Genomic DNA, 18,846 nt, shown 5'->3' with positions numbered 1-18,846 from the left:
TTATTATTATTATTTTTATTTTTTTTTTTTGGCTGATGCTACATAAGCTCATATGCTTGCTTTCTTGCATCACATGCCTCTATTACTATTACTGTTACTACTTTTTTTACCATAGGCATTTTGTAATTCACATGTAATCGCCATTCACAATCAGACATATATGAACTTTTTTTTTTGTTCAGAAGGACCACTGCCATCTGCTCCAAAGCTGTGACCTTACACCATGATTCATGCTTATCCCTGTAGATACTTTTTTGAAAGTCATTTCAAATGCTGTCTGTGAATTTTTTTGAGATTTACTAGTATGTGCTGCCACCTTTTTATGTGTAATTGTAGACACAAATTATAATAGATGGTAGTACAAAAATAGCTTCAAAAATTGGAGAAAAAATAAATGACACACTAGAATCAGTTAGCATTAGCATTAGTAGAGGCATATGATGCAAGAAAGCAAGCTTATGCAGCATCAGCCAAAAAAAAAAAAAAAAAACACTCCCATTTCACCCCTCCATTCATTCTGAATACCCGTCCAGCTCAGCCTTAAATTTATTTAGCCTATCAACTTCCACAACAAAGGATGAATGTCTGTTCCAGCAACCAACTACCCACTGGCTAAAGGCAAACTTCCGCACATCTATCCTACATCTTTCCTCAGTTTGAATTTATGCCCTCTCAGGTGATTATTCTGAGTAACAGTAAGAATCCCATCAGCATTGAGCATGCTCGAACCATTCAAGGCTTTATACACCTCAATCAGATCACCTTGCAGGTGCCTAGTCTCCAGCCACTGTAATTTGCAACTTAAGTAAGAGCAACCCTTTGTTCCATTCACTAATGTTGTTGCCCTTCTCTGTATTTGTTCCAATGGTTCTACATCCTTCTTAAAATGAGGCCTCCAGACCTGTATACAGTACTCAAGGTGTGCCCTGACCATTGCCTTCTACAAGAGGATAATGACCTCCTTATCCCTGCTAGAAAAATTCCTGTATATCATTGACAAGACACCATGGGCTACTCTTGCAGACCGTCTGCACTGCTCAGAAAACTTCATATCTGCCTGCACAATTACGCTCAGGTCCTTTTCATTATCTACCACTGTCAGTGTAGTACCACAGAGTTGATACGTTACTCTGGGGTTACTGCTTCCCATATGTAATACTTTACATTTGTCAATATTAAACTTCATTTTCCACCTCTCAGCACATCTGCTCAAATTTTCTATATCCTGTTGCAGCAGCACACTGTCATTACTGTCCTTAACAACCCTGCCAACCTTCGTATCGTTTGCAAACTTGTACATTAAGTCTGATATACCATCATCAATATCATTTATAAATGCAGAAAACAACAATGGACCCAACATTGAACCCTGAGAGACTCCAGTAATAACATTAGTCCACGATGAACAGTGTCTGTTGATTACCACTCACTGTCTTCTCCCACTCAACCATCGGCGCCTCCGTAGCCATGTGGGAAAGAGCAACAGTGCGTTGCACACGCTTCTTGATTAGACCGGGGTTCGAGCCCGTCACCACCAAATACGGAGGATGCGGAAAGGTCAGGGAATGACCACCGCATATTCCCGGAGCAATATGGCCTTAGTTGCTAATGCTCCTAAAAACCAAACAACCAAACAACCCACTCAACCAACCCTTTATCCATAGCAGCAATTTGCCTCCAATGCCACACTGCTCCAATTTGTTCTGCAGTCTTCCATGTGCAACAGTATAAAAAGCCTTTCTAAGATCCAAATATATGATATCAAAGTTATTCCCTGCATCCAGTTCCTTTGTGACCACATCATAGTATCCAATCAAATTGATCAGGCAAGACTTTCCCTTAACAAAACCATGCTGTGTCTGAGCTATAACTGAAATCTTGTCAAATAATCTTCTTTAACCAGTGCTTACATTAATTTTCCTGGAAAGAAGTTAAACTAACAGGTCTATAATTACTTGTGTCGCCCTTTGATCTTCCTTTTTAAATTGTGGTCACATTTGTGATAAAACAATGCAGTTTAATTATTTGTCATGAGGTAATTTTTTAAATGTGTTCTTACTTTCAATTTTGATTCCTTCAAATACTTTTGACTTCAACGTGCTCTCAATTTTGGCATCATAATTTGCTTCAGAATTTTTCAAATTATCAATAGCATTGATAGTTTGAATAATTAATTTATCTGCTTTTACTATATTGATGCTGTGACTTTGTAAAGCTTCTGAAAGGTAAGATCGACATCCTGCAGGATGTTGATCATTAGTGCTAAATCCTTAAGAAATTGAGGTTGAAAAGTTGGTTTAACAATCCCGAATATTTATCTTCTGATTCTAAATGTTTGCACAAAGCAGGATAATTCTTCCAAACCGCAATTGCTTTTCTTTAAACTAAAAGCTGCCCATTGTGGCCTCAACACAAGACTGATCTTTATAATTTCCACATCAAGTTCTTTAGCAGTCATCCTCAAATCATGCTGGTTTTTTTGGAAATTGTGATATAATGCATACAATTTATCCAGAAATATTTCAAAATGATTCACTTCTTTTATATTTTTTTGGAATCATCTAATGCTAATTTCAAACGATGAGCTGGGCAATGATTTTCCAGTAAGATTTTCTTTTAAATATATTTTTTGGAAAACCATAGCTATTTAGAGCTGTAATTACAGTAGCATGTATGTGTTCAGTGTTTGTCTGTTCTAGTTCAATAAGATTTATAAAAAAATTCATGCATGGCTCAGCAAGTTCATCACATTGATAAAGAATTAAGACACTATGTTTGGATAATGTTGTCGACTCATCGAATTACACTAGTTTACAAATTTAAGTTTGTTCAGTGGGGTTTGAATTTCAATAGGTCCTACTGCCGAAATATGTTGCCATGATTTCAAATTAACTTAGATTTTTTTTTCTGTCACATCCAGTTACATCACAATTTAAGAAATAAAAAAGTATTGTTTTTTACGAAAGTATATAACTTGATATGCAGTGGAGGTAAAAGCATTTTATCTGGCTTCACCAAACTTTTCTGCATAATATTTTTTGACCCCGGTATAAGATTGTGCTTCCGAGGCCATTGCTTCTTTGTCCAATGCAGCGCTTTAGCTCTGCTATCCCATTCACAAATAAAGCATGGCATTTTAGTGTACCCACCCTGTTACCCCAACAACATGCATAACACTTTTAAGTCTCCACATAGTTGCCATTCATAATCTTGATATTTAATTTTCTCCAGAAGCAACTTTAGATTGTCATAAGTTTCTTATAAGTAGACTGAATGAGCAACTGGCACAGATATGTACTTATCTCCATTATACAAGAGAACACCTTTTAAACTAGTCTTAGAAGAGTTTATAAATAGTCTCCATTCACTATGAACATATGATGGAGCTCCTAAGGCACTTATTAAACCAGCGATATCACTGCAATATATGAGAGGACCTTCTTGTGAAAAATACTGTATAAACTCCCTTTCACGATTTCTGTACCAGGAAAATGATGTACCTGGAGCAAGTAAGTTCTTCTCTTGAAGTCTGGATCCCAGAATTTCAGCAGCATACTTTGGAAGACCTAAGTCCCTTACTAAATCGTCCAGTTCGACTTGCATGAATTGCTGTGGCATTAAAATATTTTCTGGTTGATAACATTCTTTTTCACTAATCTCTTTAGCTTCTGCTTCTGTGGAAGAAGATGTGGATTCCAAAGTTTCTGGTGGAGGTTTTGCAGGCAGATCAGGTCCATGTGGAACCGGTCTAATGGCTGATGGTAGATCCGGATAATTGATGTCCTTTTTATTTTTTGAATTGTAACCTTTAATGTCAAACACACAAAAGTAACATTCGGTATGGCTTACTGGCTCACACCACACCATAGGAATAGCAAATGGCAAGCACACCTTTTTTCCTTGACTCCATTTTCTAAGATGTTCGACACTTGTATGGAATACTTTATGCGGTGCCACAATTTCTCCTGATTGGCTAGTTTTATGTCAAAGTATGCATAATACGATTTTTTTACAAAATCGGTAATATTTCGCTTCTGCTTTACAGGAACAAAACAACCACAGTTCCTTTGTAACCACATCATAATATCCTATCAAATTTGTCAGACAAGACTTTCCCTTAAAAAACCCATGCTGTGTCTGAATTATTGCTGCAGTCTTGTCTAGATGATCCTGCAGTGCATCTTTAACCAGTGACTCCATTATTTTACCTGGAACAGAAGTTAAACTAACTGGTCTGTAATTACTCGTGTCACCCTTTGATCCCCCTTTGTGAATTGGGGATACATTTGCACATCTCCAGTCCGTGGGGACCTCCCCTGAATCCAATGATGCTCTCATAATTATGGCTAAGGGTTTGCTTAGTTGCTTTGCCGCCTCCTTTAATATAACTGGATAGATCCCATCCACCCCAGGTGCTTTTCTTATGTTTAACTTCAACAATTTCTCCTCCACTTTGCTTTCAGTTATTACAAAATCATTAAGTATCCTGCAACAATTTGATAACCTCTGCCATTTTCAAATCTTAATGATTCCTTATGTGTGAATGTAGATGCAAAATACTCATTCAGTTTGTTTGCTATCTGAGCAGGATCGTCAAACCATCGATGTCAAGTGGACCGATCAGATTCATCCCCTTCCTTTTAGAGTTTATATAAGTAAAGAAATCCTTGCTGTTTTTCTTAGCATCTTTTGCCATGGATTTTCTCGTAATCTGCCTTCACCTGCCTAACCTCCTTTGTGACCTGATTACAGACTAGCTTATATCTGCCATAGGCTTCTGAGTCGCGTGATAATTTATATGCATCCCATGCATTTTTCTTCTCTGTTACGAGTCTCATTAGTTCATTAGATAACCATTTAGGCCTAAACCTTGAACAATATTTCTTAATAGGTATGAAACTTTTAGTAGCATCCACGATTAATTCCTTGAATGCTTCCCACTTAGAATTTACTGTTGGTAACATCGTCAGTTGATCCCACTGTACAGAATTTAAAAACTGTCGGAGACCACTGTACTCACCTTTACGGAAGCAAAAACCCTTTCCTTTACCCCTGATGGTAATTAAATCTTTAAGTAAATCCCACATCAGTACACTGCAATCACTGCCACCTAGTGGTTCCTTTATCTGCAAATTCTTAATACACAAATGATCACTGCTGATAACCAGATCAAGAGTATTACTTTCTCTGGTTGCCTCTCGAACATGCTGCTGCAGAAAACAATCATCCAATAAATCCACAAAAGTCAGAAAAAGTCGTGCAGAAACTCAACTGATTACATTCTCTGTCGTACCTACCCTCGTACACAAATCGGCCTTATCTCATTTGCACACTTATCCCAACCACGTGGCTTACGACAACCTTTCAAATAGGTTATATGAAACATAGCATGATGAGTGACGAGTCACAGTGTTGTCTGTTCACGAATGGAAGATACTCACTCACTAGGCAATCCTATACCTGGGACAAAGTAATATAAGTATGCCCTCATTATATGTAAGTTGTCAATCTTTATGAATTTATAAAAATTACTATTGCAACGATCTGTGAGTTGCATATATTTATTAATGAAATAATTTAAAAAATACAATGAATAAAACAAAACAAAACATCAAAGAAAAAGAAACTTACAAATATTTGTTTTTATCGACAGAAGCTTTGTTTCTATATAAACTACCAAAAAAATACATATAACTACAAAGGAATAAAAAAATAATCACAAATATCATATTTAGTTTACGTTAATATATCTAGAATAAAATCATAGAAACAAAATACAGTCAGTCCTCGTATAACACGTATTTACACTACAAGAATTTGATCATACACGATTTATAAATTGGGGAACAATACCGTATATAACACGAACCGAATTCGCTTATGCACGATTCGCCTTTGTGTTTACAAGAAATGGCAGTCGAACCTGGAATCACCCCAACTGAACACAACACGATAGGAATGAAGAGAAGATTCTGGAAATGTATTTGTTTTTCATATCAGTGAGGGGGAATCACATTTCACCATAAGAATGTAAAAACCCACACAATTCCAGCTATCGTATTATCGCAAATGCAATTAGATCGAGTTTACTACCAGATTATAACAGATCCCACTAGCAGAAATTCAACTGGAAATTGTTTTTATTGTTTTATGGTAGTAACCCCCAGAAATGTGCTTTAGTAAAATTTGAGCTAGTGAGGTGTTAATAGTGTGTCTCTGCCTTTACGGTGTTGTTTATTCAGTTGCTACACTTGCGCAGCTTTGTTTATGTGCATCAAGCGTGCCTCCTCATTTTGTAACTGTGATTTATTCCCTAAAAATGAGTAAAATTCTTAAAAGGTGTGAAAAGCAAGCGTCCTGATGAAGACACTACAGATTCAGAAAGAAAAAGAAAAGCAATACCGATGGACAAAGGTGGACTGGGTTAAAAATTCTTACCCCGGAAAATTTGTAGCAGCCTCATACTAGCGTTTATGGCCAAAATCACACCGGCTTCAATAGTCTTCTGGCCTCCAGCCCAACAGGGTTTTTCCGGTAAGGCTTATAGCCAGCTTTGTTGATAGAGAAAAAAATATGAAATTATGAAACGCTTTCAGCGAAATGAATGAACATGTGATATTGCACGTGCTACAGGCCTAAATGAGGCAACCTGAGAAATAGAAATAATGCAGAGAAAATGAAAACAACTTTCATAGCAGTAACAACTGAAAGTGTGTGTTTTTTTTTTTTTTTTTTGGCTGATGTTATATAAGCTTGCTTTCTTGCATCATGTGCCTGCCTTTGCTAATGCTAAAAATCCATTAGATCAAGACACAAAGAATTGGAAGAGATGGAACAGCTGTCATCTGTTTGGATAGAAAATGAAACAAAGAACAAGTTTGCTTACGATAGAATAAATAGCAATAGCAATATTTTATTACATAATAGTCGTAATAAAATACATAAGTATTTTATTACGATTATTTATTTGTGTTTAGTAATGTTTTGGTTGCAAATCTGTGTTCAATCCTGGGTGGTTGGCACCTAACCCTATTTTTCCCATAGGGCCTGTTGTTTATATTGCATGATTTTCCATTGCACAAGGGTTTCTATGAACACAACTATCTTGCTATACGAGGACTGACTGTATTATGAAATAGAATAATATAGAATACTTATAACATAAACTGAAAATATGTTTTTTAATTGAATTTTTCTCACTTTTGCTGAAGCAAAATCATCAATAACTTTATCATAGTTTATGTTTTGTACAATGTGATTTTCAATGGATATAATTGATATGTTGGTTAGTTGTTCTTGTCGAGGTGTTGATCTAAGGTGATATTTAATAAATTTAAGTTTACCAGAGGACCTTTCACAAAAAGCTACTGTTATAGGCAGGATAAAAAATCGTGGTGCTATTTCTGTTTGGATAAGATTTTATTAGACAATACTCATGAATGATTCGAAAAAGTATAAAAGGGGTTGCAGATTTTATATCCTGCAGAATTGATAAAACATGATTTTTGAAACTTTCAATTTCTGTTGAAATATCTGATGCATTTAAATCATTTTTATATTTTAATGCAAGGTCGGAAGCAGCCTTCTGCAACTCAGATATATTAATTTTTTTTTTTTTTTTTTTTTTTTTGATTTGGTAGTTGTTGGCGCATTGGCTTCTGTGGCCATATTGCACCTCCCAAGGTTTTTGCAGTACTTTGATCCAAGCCCGAGGCGGGAATCGAACCCGCGACCTTTGGGTTGCCGGGCAGGTACTTTACCCACTCGGCTAGCCCGGTCGGCTATATATTAATTAATGCAAGTGAAGTTCGAAATAGAAAATCAAAATCTGAAATAATGGTATTCAGTTTTTCAAATCTAGTGCTTAAGTAATAGCAACCAAAACATATTTAATTTCAATACAAAATTGTGTTCGGCAGATTCATAAAGTGGAATTTTTTTTCTTTCTTTTTCTTGCTTCTGTAAATGTAGCTGGTATGCCCATTTTATCTGCTGTGGTAACAACATATCAGAAAATAACTTGAAATTCATTTTCCCTGTATTTCTTGAACATTTTTTATCAATCATCTTATTAATTGGGAACAGTTACATATGCAAAGCTTTTTGGCTTCCAATGCTTTATTTACACTGTCAGTGTTATAAAGAATTTTATTCCATATAGCCAATCTGCATAAAAATGGATAGTTTGTTTGTACAAACAGACTTTGAGCAATACTGATAGTTTCCGCATTTGCAGACATATCTTCAATATTAATTAAGGCTTCATTAACTTTTGTTATTGTAAGAACAAATATTTTATAGCTTGTTCTTTGGATGACAGTCTTCGTATGTCCTTTAAGTGAAATCTTCAAAATATTCATTAAAATTTCCCAGCGACTAGTGGAACCAGAAAAAAAAAATTAAATATTCTTTGACAATGCCAAAAAAACTTATCATTCCAAGTGTTATTGACTGCATGTTCACCAGCTAAATTAAGACCTGTGCCGAGCATGGTATAAATCTTGCAATTCTTTTTTTTTAAATTATTGCCTGCATGCCATTATATTTTGGAACATTTCGTACATAGTGAAGGCCTTGATGCAGTTTCAAAATCTACCAGCTTCAGAAAGTTTATTTAATATCTTAGTTGCCCTCATTTCCCCCCCCCCTCAACATTGCTACTGTCACTAGTTCTTTGAATACTGTCCAAACTGATGGAATCACTCGGATATTCAGCTACTGTGATCGAGTAAATTTAGAGAAGAAATTTACTGGAAGGTGTGTGTGCATCACTCACTTCTCCAAAAAACAGATGACTGCTTGCCTGAGTAAAGGAGAATCACAACACAGGTTGACCAGGGGCTATTATCCATCTTGGGAATACTCCTCAGTCTTCTGACTGGCTATAGAAATCATATTGACTAGCATGACTTCTCCATATGTAGCACATACAGAGAAGCTGCATAGGTTTTATGGGCACCACTAAATTAGAGAGCAGTAATTCCTTTAACCCTTAATTTGCACTTTCTAATTGCCTAAAGGTCAGAGGTGGGAACAATGCATACAAAGTTAAGTCTCTCATAATCTGTTCGTTATATAGAAATTTTCTTTGTTCTATGGAAACTATTTTAAACATAATTACCAAGAGGAATTCAAAAACATTTTCTATAAAGAAGTTCGTTAAACAGAGATCCAACTGTAATTAAATCAAAAATGAAGCAAATTTAAAATACATAACCGGTCGAGTGTGCCCTTAAAATGCTGTGCCTGGGGCTGCTCACACTTGCCCCATGGTAGTTCCAGCTCAGGATACTCAATAATTGATCCAGGATTTAATTTGTAGCATAAATGATTGTTTCAACAATGGGCTTGCAAATTGCCAAAAAAAAAAATAACAGTGGGCTCTCGTGAGCCCACTACAGCTCACCGCTGAACAGATACAATTATTTGCTAGATTTTAAACTATTACAAAACTTTTCATTTTAATCTATTTCTAATGAGTCATAAAAATATGCATGATTTGGTCTTAGTTATTTGGCTTGGTTTGTTTTTTAGGAGCATTAGCAACTAAGGCCATATTGCTCCGGGGATATGCGGTGGTCATTCCCTGACCTTTCCGCATCCTCCGTATTTGGTGGTCACGGGCTCGAACCCCGGTCTAACCAAGAAGCGTGTGCTATGCACTGCTGCTCCTGCCCACCAGGCTACGGACATGCCATTTTGTTCTTAGTAGCCACTGTCTGCTAAACAACAAAGCCTTGCAAATGTTGAAATATTGTAAACTATTTATTTTATCTTATATATTTTTGTGGTTATAATGAAGAATTGCAATTACTTCCCTATTGAAATTACTGTGAATTAGTATTTTCTGAAGAGTATTTTTTATTATATGTGTACAAGTCTTCCTCATTCTCATTGGTACCTTAATTTATTGGCTCAGATTTTTTTTTTTTGTTTTTTTTTCCTAAGGAATAAAGTAGGTGAACTACTTCCAAAAGTGGTTTCTCCTAAATTACATGGACAATTTGCAAAAGCAAAGGAAGCAGATGGTCGATTTCAAGATGCAGCAAAGGCCTACGAAGCAGCACACGAATATGAAAATGTTATTAGGTACAGTTTTTAGCGCCCGTTCTCTACAGATATTCTTAAATATCTTAATATAATATGTAATATGTATTATATATAAAAAAATTATATTATATAAAGTGGAAGAGAAATTATTGAGGCTAAATGTAAATAGGGCACCTGGAGCTATTGGAACCTAACCAGTTAATATTAAAAGAAGCAGCAAAAGATGTATGTAAACCTTTACCACATTTATGAGAGCACCCTTGGATTCAGGAGAGGTCTCTGGAGTAGTAGTGTGCAAATATCTCCTCTCTTCATAAAGGGGGGTCAAAGTAGAAGTAACTGTAGACCTGTAAGCTTGACTACTGCTCCAGTAAAATAATTGAGTGAGTGATCAAAGAAGTAATGCAGGATCATCTTGACAATGATATAGTAATCAGAAATCACGACATTGATTTATTGGGAGAGATCTAATCTGATTGGATACTATGACACAGTTACAAAGAGACTGAATGCAAAAAATTATTTTGACATCATTCACTTAGATTTCAGCAAAACATTTCATACTATTCACAAGAAAGACTGCTATTCAAGTTAGAACAGTGTGGCATTAGGGACAAGTTACTGCTCAGGATAAAGGGAAAATTGCTGTATTAATGGCCACTACTCTTCTTTGACTTCTTTTTTTTATCAAGAGGTAGTAGAACCTATAATATCTAGTACTGTGCATGGACTGAAGATTTAGAAGATAAAAGAAGATACTTGAATTTCTTTAGATTGTAATTTTCAGAAAATGTGTATGAAGGAAAGTTTGTTCTGTGAGTTTGAAGTTGGGCAGTGTCATCAACGAATGGGACCTCACAAATGTGTCAGATGAAGAGTTAAAACAAGAACTACAAGATCAAGGAGGCATCAATGTCAGAAGAATAATGACAAAGAAAAACGGCGTACTATTTCCTACTCAGAACTTAATACAGTCAGTCCTTGTATAGCACAATAGTTGTGTTCCTAGAAACCCCTGTGCAATGCAAATCGTGCAATTTGCAATAAATAACAGGCCCTATGGGGAAAATAGGGTTAGGTGCTGACCACCCAAGATTGAACACACATTTGTAACCAGAACATTACCAAACACAAATAAATAATCGTAATAAAATACTTATGTATTTTATTATGACTATTACATAATAAAATATTGCTAATGCTTTTGCTTCTATCGTAAGCAAACTTGTTCTTTGTTTGATCTTCTGTCCAAACAGATGATAGCCGTTCCATCTCTTCGAATTCTTTGTTTTGATCTAATGGATTTTGTTACACTTTGAGTTTTTCCTGCTATGAAAGTTGTTTTCATTTTCACTGCATTATTTCTAATTCTCGGCATTGCCTCATTTAAGCCTGTAGCACATGCAGTATCACATGTTCTTTCATTTCGCTAAAAAAGCTTTTCACAATTTCATATTTTTTCTCTATCGACAGAGGCGGACTGGCCATACTGGGGAAACCCCAGTGGGCCGGAGGCCAGAAGACGATAGAGGCTGGTGTGATTTTACTATAAACGCTAGTATGAGGCCCCTACAAATTTTCCCAGGTAAGAATTTTTGATGCAGTCTGCCACTGTCTGTCGATATTGCTTTTCTTTTCCTCTCTAAATCTGTAGTGTCTTCACCAGGACACTTCCTCTTCACACCTTTTAAGAATTTTACTCATTTTTAGGGAATAAAGCACAATTACAAAATGAGGAGGCACGCTTGATACACATAAACAAAGCTGTGCAAGTGTAGCAACTGAATAAACAACACCGTAAAGGCAGAGGAGGCACGTCATTTATTAACACCTCACTAGCTCACATTTTACTAAAGTACATTTCTTGGGGGTTACTACCATAAAACAATAAAAACAATTTCCAGTTTCATTTCTGCTAGTGGAATCTTATAATCTGGTAGTAAACTCGATCTAATTGCATTTGTGATAATACGATAGCTGGAATTGTGTGGGTTTTTACGTTCTTATGGTGAAATGTGATTCCCCCTCACTGATATGAAAAACATATACATTTTCAGAATCTTCTCTTCTTTCCTTTCGTGTTGTGTTCATTTGGGGTGATTCCAGGTTCGACTACCATTTCTTGTAAACACAAAAGCAAATCGTGCATAAGATGATTCGGTTTGTATTATATACGATATTGTTCCCCAATTTATAAATTGTGTATGATCAAATGTGGGTAGTGTAAACAAGTGTTATATGAGGACTGACTGTACTCACTTTTGATAACCCTAAATCACCAACAGCAATCAAAGCAGGTTATCTTAACTGCCGTGTTAGAGCGTACATTCCAAACCCCTTATGCTGCTACAAGTGCCAGAAGTTTGGGCACTCACAGACAGTCTGCAGAGGAGCAGCTGCCTATGCCACATGTGGATCCACCGTGCACATGAATACTGATTGCACAGCTACAACACCCAGTTGTCCAAACTGCAGAGAAGCACATCTGGCTTCCAAGGAGTGTTCCCTTTGGAAACATGAAAAACACACAGTGATACAAAACTGAACACAATGTACCAAGAGGCCAAGTGGGATAGCAAAATGGGATATATATAAGAAATTAGCAATACTGGAAGAAAAGCGAGTCCAGCAAACATCCATAAACTTGGCCACGGAATATATATCTAACCAAATACTACAGGCAGCAGACCAAGCGATTCCAAAGCAATCCAACAAAATATCAGCATGCTCAAAATTGTGGTGGAATAATGAATGCAGCGTGGCTAAAAAGGGAAAGAACAGAGCATGAAACATCTTCAGCAAGTTTCCAACAACATAAAATCTTATCCGCCTCAAATAGGCTTGGACAAAAACAAAACGTATTAGGCAGACTAGCAAAAGCGTGGAGACGTTTCGCCTCCACAATTACAAGAACTACAAAAACTCAAATGATATGGGCCAAAATACGATGTATATACTCTAAACATCCATGCATCAGCTTTCCCATACTCAGTGTAAACAGTCAGTTATGATATTACAACACCAGTGGAGATTGTGAATACATTGGGCAAGTTGTTCGTGGAAATCTCAGCCACGACATCTTACACACCTCCTTTTCAGGTACACAAGGCACAGGCTGAGAAACATTTCATCAACTTCAAATTAGCATCTAGTGCTGCTTACAATCTCCCCTTCACAATGTCGGAATTGCACAATGCTTTAGCCACCACTAAATTCAGTGCAGCAGGACCAGATGGAATACAACTACATCATGTGTATTCCATCTGGTTCAGCAAAACTTACTGAACTCCTTTTCAGCAAAACTTACTGAACCAGCCCTTAAGACACTGTTACTTCTTTATAACAGAATTTTTAAAGAGAATACCTTCCCAGACAAATGGCATCATGCTTCTTATGTTTTGGCATTCAGGAAATTTGGCACTCAGGAAAAGATCCACAACATTATCGGCCTATTGCACTCACCAGCTATATGAGCACGGTCCTGGAGAAAATTATCAGTGCCTGCCTAACCTGGTTTCTAGTACAAAACAACCTTCTTAACCCAATACAATGCAGTTTTTGTGAAGGCAGATCCACTCTTGACTTACTCATCAGGGCAAAAATAAACATCTGTGATGCTTTTGTACGAAAAGAACACCATGTCATGGTTCTCTTTGACATAGAAAAAGCATTTGACACAGCTTCTAGGTATGGTATAAAGCAAAACCTGTATGATCTAGAACTACGCTGGCACCTGCCAGAGTTTATCAGAAACTTCCTCCATCATCGCTCATTTCAAGTTAGAGTCAACAACCAGTTATCTTCCAATTTTATCCAGGAAGAAGGGGTCCCACAAGGTTCAGTACTAAGTGCCACCCTATTTAACATAATAATGAACTCCATAACACAGGATCTACCACAAAGAGTGTCCACTACCCTGTATGCCGATAACGTCGGTATCTCCTGCCATTTGCCTAATATGCAAATGGTAGAAACACAGTTGCAAGGTGCCATCTACAAAGTTGTGAAATGGTCCCAAAACAATGGTTTTTGCCTCTTGCCACAAAAGACTGTTGGGATACACTTCTGTAGGAAGTGAAACCTACATCCAGACCCAGAACTTCACCTAGAAAATCAAATCATCCCAGTGGTTTGTAGTGTCCGCTTTCTTGGTATGGTTCTTGACCAAAAACTTACCTTCCTCGAACATATTATAAAAGAGCTCCTGATTACTTGCCTTAAAAAGCTAAACATCTTAAGAGTACTATCTGGCACATGGGGAGCTGACCGTTACACACTATTGCATTTGTATCATGCATTAATACGGTCATATCTTCACTATGGCTCTGTGGTCTGTGGCTCTGCTAGACCAAGTGCCTTACATTGGCTTGATCCTGTACACCACAGTTTGCTTCATCTTGCATTAGAGGCATTCTATACATTTCCAGTCCAGAGCTTATATGCTGAAACAACTGAAACCTCTTTAGATCTACACAGGCAAATGCTTCTGTTAAACTATGCAACAAAACTGAAAGGGCAAAGGGACAACCCTACTCGGAATGGACTTTTCTCACCCAAATGGGAGAACCTTTATTCAGCGTACCCATCAACAGGGCACCTGCGTTCTCTGCTCAGTGAGTGGCAAATTGACCTTGGCATGAGCTGACTGGGCTAGCCGAGTGGGTAAAGTACCTGCCCAGCAACCCAAAGGTCGCGGGTTCGATTCCCGCCTCGGGCTTGGATCAAAGTACTGCAAAAACCTTGGGAGGTGCAATATGGCCACAGAAGCCGATGCGCCAACAACTACCAAATCAAAAAAAAAAAAAAAAAAACCTTGGCACGATACAGTCTCACCTTGAATGTATCCCATACCACTGTGTGACCTTTCACTCACATCGTTGGGGAAACACATCTTATCCCAACAGAACATACTGCAAATTCATGTCGCATTGAGAACCCAGCACACAGAGTACACGCCAATCTACATGGACGGATCTAAAACTGATGCCCATGTTGATGCAGCAGCAGCAGTATTTTCCAACCTTACCATAGCCAAGAAACTCCCCATTGAATGCAGCAGATACACTGCAGAACTCTGTGCTATCTTCATAGCATTCAATTTCACCTTATCAACAAATATATTGAACAGTGCTATCTGTACAGATTCCATTTGTGCTATCCAAGCTATACAGCAGAATAAAAATAATGATAACGACTTACTCATACAGATTTGGAATATCATGACTAAGATAAATAGGAAGATTGTTTGTTGTTTGTTATTTGGTTTTTAGGAGCATTAGCAACTAAGGCCATATTTCTCCGAGGATATGCGGTGGTCATTCCCTGACCTTTCCGCATCCTCCGTATTTTGTGGTCACGGGCTTGAACCCCAGTCTAATCAAGAAGCATGTGCTATGCACTGCTGCTCCTGCCCACCTGGCTACGGAGGCACCAAATAGGAAGAAACAAAAAGTTATCTTTTGTTTGATCCCCGGTCAGGTTGGAATTTCTGGAAATGAACGTGTTGATCTAGCTGCAAAAACTGCTACAGATCCTATAGATCAACCTTTTAGTATACCGATCACAAACTACAAGTCAATTATAAAGAAGCAGTGTCTTGAAAAATGGCAACACATCTGGCAAAGTCAAGTTGGGAACAAACTACTCCATATAAAAAAACATCTCGAAACTTGGAAATCCAGTATACGTGAAAACAGGCATGAAGAATTCGTATTAGCCCGACTATGAATAGGCCATACATGTCTAACACATCTTTATCTTCTTGCAGACACTGATCCACCAATGTGTACAAACTGCAACACTCAGCTCACTGTCCAACATGTACTAATTGATTGCCCCAAATACAATAGTAATTGACTAGCTATGTTTACCTCTTTTTCCTGGACGAACATTTCTTTCAGTATTGCTGACCTCCTGGCAGATACCCCACACGTGGCCAAAATTTTTTCATTCCTTAAACAGATACAACTGTACAATGCAGTGTGAACTTCAACAACATTTATATACATAAACTGTGTGTTTAACATCACCATAGATAGGTGCATTATGGCCTTGCGGTTTAAAGCACATAAACAAACAAACTGGAGGAACTCTGTTTGAGGTGAGTCATTAATTAAGATGACTGCCCTCTTTTGAATGGAATCTAGAAGACTAAGGGTGGTATTGGAGGCACCACCCCAGATATGGGAACAATGTTGCATGGTAGGGTGGATTTGAAATTTGAAGACCAGTAGTGAACAGCTGTTTGGAAAAAAAGTAATTCCGAGAGCCAAAGAGAAAACCCATTTTTTAAGGTGCAGAGGAAGCAATATTTGTAATGTGCTTATGTCAAGAGAGATTAGAAGTTATATATCCCTAGAGATGTATGATCTTGCCTAGAAATCAGTGTCATTGAAGATAAGCATATAAGCAAAAGAATCCTTTTTGTGGGATATAAGACAGTACTGAGTTTTAGAAGGATTGAAATAAACTAAGTTATTTTGTCCCACTAGAAAATTACCTGGAGATCAGCATTTAAGGAACTGTTAATGGATATTTGAGAAGTTGAGGCTGTTTGTGCAGGGCAAGGTTTCTCAAACTGAAATCCTATCCAAAACTATGGATAGGATTTCTGATCATTGGAAGAAGGTCAGTAATATACAAAAGGAAAAGAGTGGGAGAAAAAAAAACTGAACCTTGGGGAACACCAGCATTAGTGGAGAAATTAGAAGACAGAGAGCCATCTGCTATCACCTTAACTGCAGTGAGCGGCCAGAGAGAGACATCTGGAAACCCAATTACAAAAAACAGTTGGCAAACTATAAGATGGAAGCTTATTAGCATTAGTAGAGGCATATGATGCAAGAAAGCAAGCTTATGCAGCATCAGCCAAAAAAAAACAAAAAAAACTTCCACTTCACCCCTCCGTTCATTCGAAATACCTGTCCAGCTGAGCCTTAAATTTATTTAGGCGATCAACTTTCACAACAAGGGATGGAAGTCTGATCGGCTTCTGTGGCCATAATGCACCTCCCAAAGTTTTTGCATTTACTCTGATCCAAGCCCAAGGTGGGATTCGAACCCACGACCTTTGGGTTGCCAGGCAAGCACTTTACCCACCCGGCATTTCTGTGGCAAAAAATGCAATTAAAATGATTTTATAGCTCAATAAAAATCAAAATATTTTGTTTTTCTGACAAATTCCTAGATACTGTTCAAGGTTTACACCCAAATGAATGTCAAACCAACCGATGAGGCCTATTGCAGATAAGAAAAATGCACCGGACGCATACAAACCATCACATGACACAGAAGCCTACAATACATATATACACTAAAGTCACAAAGGAGATTACACAAGCTAAGGCAGATTACCAGAAGTATCCGGAAAATAATTTAGGGAAAAGCAGCAAAGACTCAACCTATGTAAACACAAGAAGGAAGGATGAATCACACTGGTCCACCAGACATGAATAGTTCAACAGCTACCTTTATGCCAAACACAGTCAAAAGCCTTTGAAATGTCATTAGCAACTGTTTGAGTTTGATCACTTTTCCATTGAATTTGTCCAAAGATAGGTAACGTAAACCAGTATATCACCAGTGGATTGACATTCTTTGAATCCACACCAGCGGTTATTGTTCAGATGGAAGGTTTCTAGATAGTTTAGGAGTTGGCAGTTAATAGATTTCTCCATTACTTTAGAAAGAGTAGAAGTAAGTGCAGTGGGATGATAACTGGATGGAAGGAAATTATCAACCTTTTTAAGAACCTGCTGGATATGAGCAAATTTCCAAGCAGAAGGGGAAAACACCAGTGGAATAAGAAAATGTGAAAAGATGATGTAGAACAGAAGTAACTTTTATGAAAGTGGAGAAATACTATCAGGACCTGGTGCTTTCTTGGCACCAAGACTCTTCAAAATTCTTCTGACATCCTTTTGATGGAAGACTACAGAAGACATTGAAGGATATGTACTGAGAATGGTAGAAGGTGGTTTACCAAGCCCATCAGTACCTCATATGAGTTAGAAGAAAAGTAGGATGCTAGCAGGTCAGCTTTATCTTTAGCTGAGGTGGCAATAGAACTATCCAGTTTTGACAGAGGTGGGAATATAGGTTGTCAAAAGTTGCAGCTAATAGCTTTGGCAAGAGACCAGAATACTCATCTGCCATTTGGACAAGAAGCAACTTTTGTACTCTTGGCATCTTCAGTATCTAGTTTGGACTGATTAATAGCTGCTTTACAATTGTTGCCAGCAATTGTAATTACAATTGTTGCTTTACAACTGTGTAGGCAGAAAATGAATCTGGAGATTTGGATGCAAGCCAGTTGCAATATGCAGCATCTTGAACAGCCTTAGCATATTTATTAGAAAAACAAGGACTGTGTGATAAAGGATTTCATCCCTATGACAATATTTTCCCTGATGCAATCTGAGCAAACAGTAATATAACCAAGAAAAAGAAATCTCACAAGCTCATCCTATTTTGCATTTTTGTAATGTGAAACAACACAGGGTTGGGAATGGCCACGAGAGAAAGGCCCCATTGGAGAAGACACCATCACCGAATTGTGATTTGAAGTGCCTAAAGTGCCTAATTTAAAGTGACACGGTCAAAGTGCCACTCACTTCGACCGTGTACACAGATTGTTCATTTACCTACCAGGACAGCAGACAACCATAACCATACAGCCAACACGCCTGATCGTTTTCTCACAAACAACCCTTCTAAGTACACGGTCGAAGTGAGTGGCAGTGAAGTGAAAAGTCGAAGTGAAAAGTTGCAGCATCTCTAGCTGGGTCCATGTGACTA

At 37.5% G+C, this 18,846-nt stretch overlaps 1 protein-coding gene across 1 annotated transcript in view; it reads left to right on the top strand.

Moving 5' to 3' along the window:
- The window catches only part of Oseg6 (intraflagellar transport protein Oseg6), a 690,115-nt gene that overhangs the window by 474,943 nt on the left and 196,326 nt on the right, over positions 1-18,846 (top strand). Inside the window, exon 26 of the mRNA XM_090372456.1 lies at positions 9,949-10,089. Coding sequence (XP_090228582.1) covers positions 9,949-10,089 — 141 coding nt within the window. The remainder of the gene's footprint in view (positions 1-9,948; positions 10,090-18,846) is intronic.

The sequence above is a fragment of the Mastigoproctus giganteus genome, chromosome 1, assembly GCF_048544385.1.
Source record: "Mastigoproctus giganteus isolate SK-2022 chromosome 1, ASM4854438v1, whole genome shotgun sequence".
In the NCBI taxonomy this organism is placed as follows: Eukaryota; Metazoa; Arthropoda; class Arachnida; order Uropygi; family Thelyphonidae; genus Mastigoproctus; species Mastigoproctus giganteus.
This window is presented reverse-complemented; position numbering and strand designations above follow the sequence as displayed.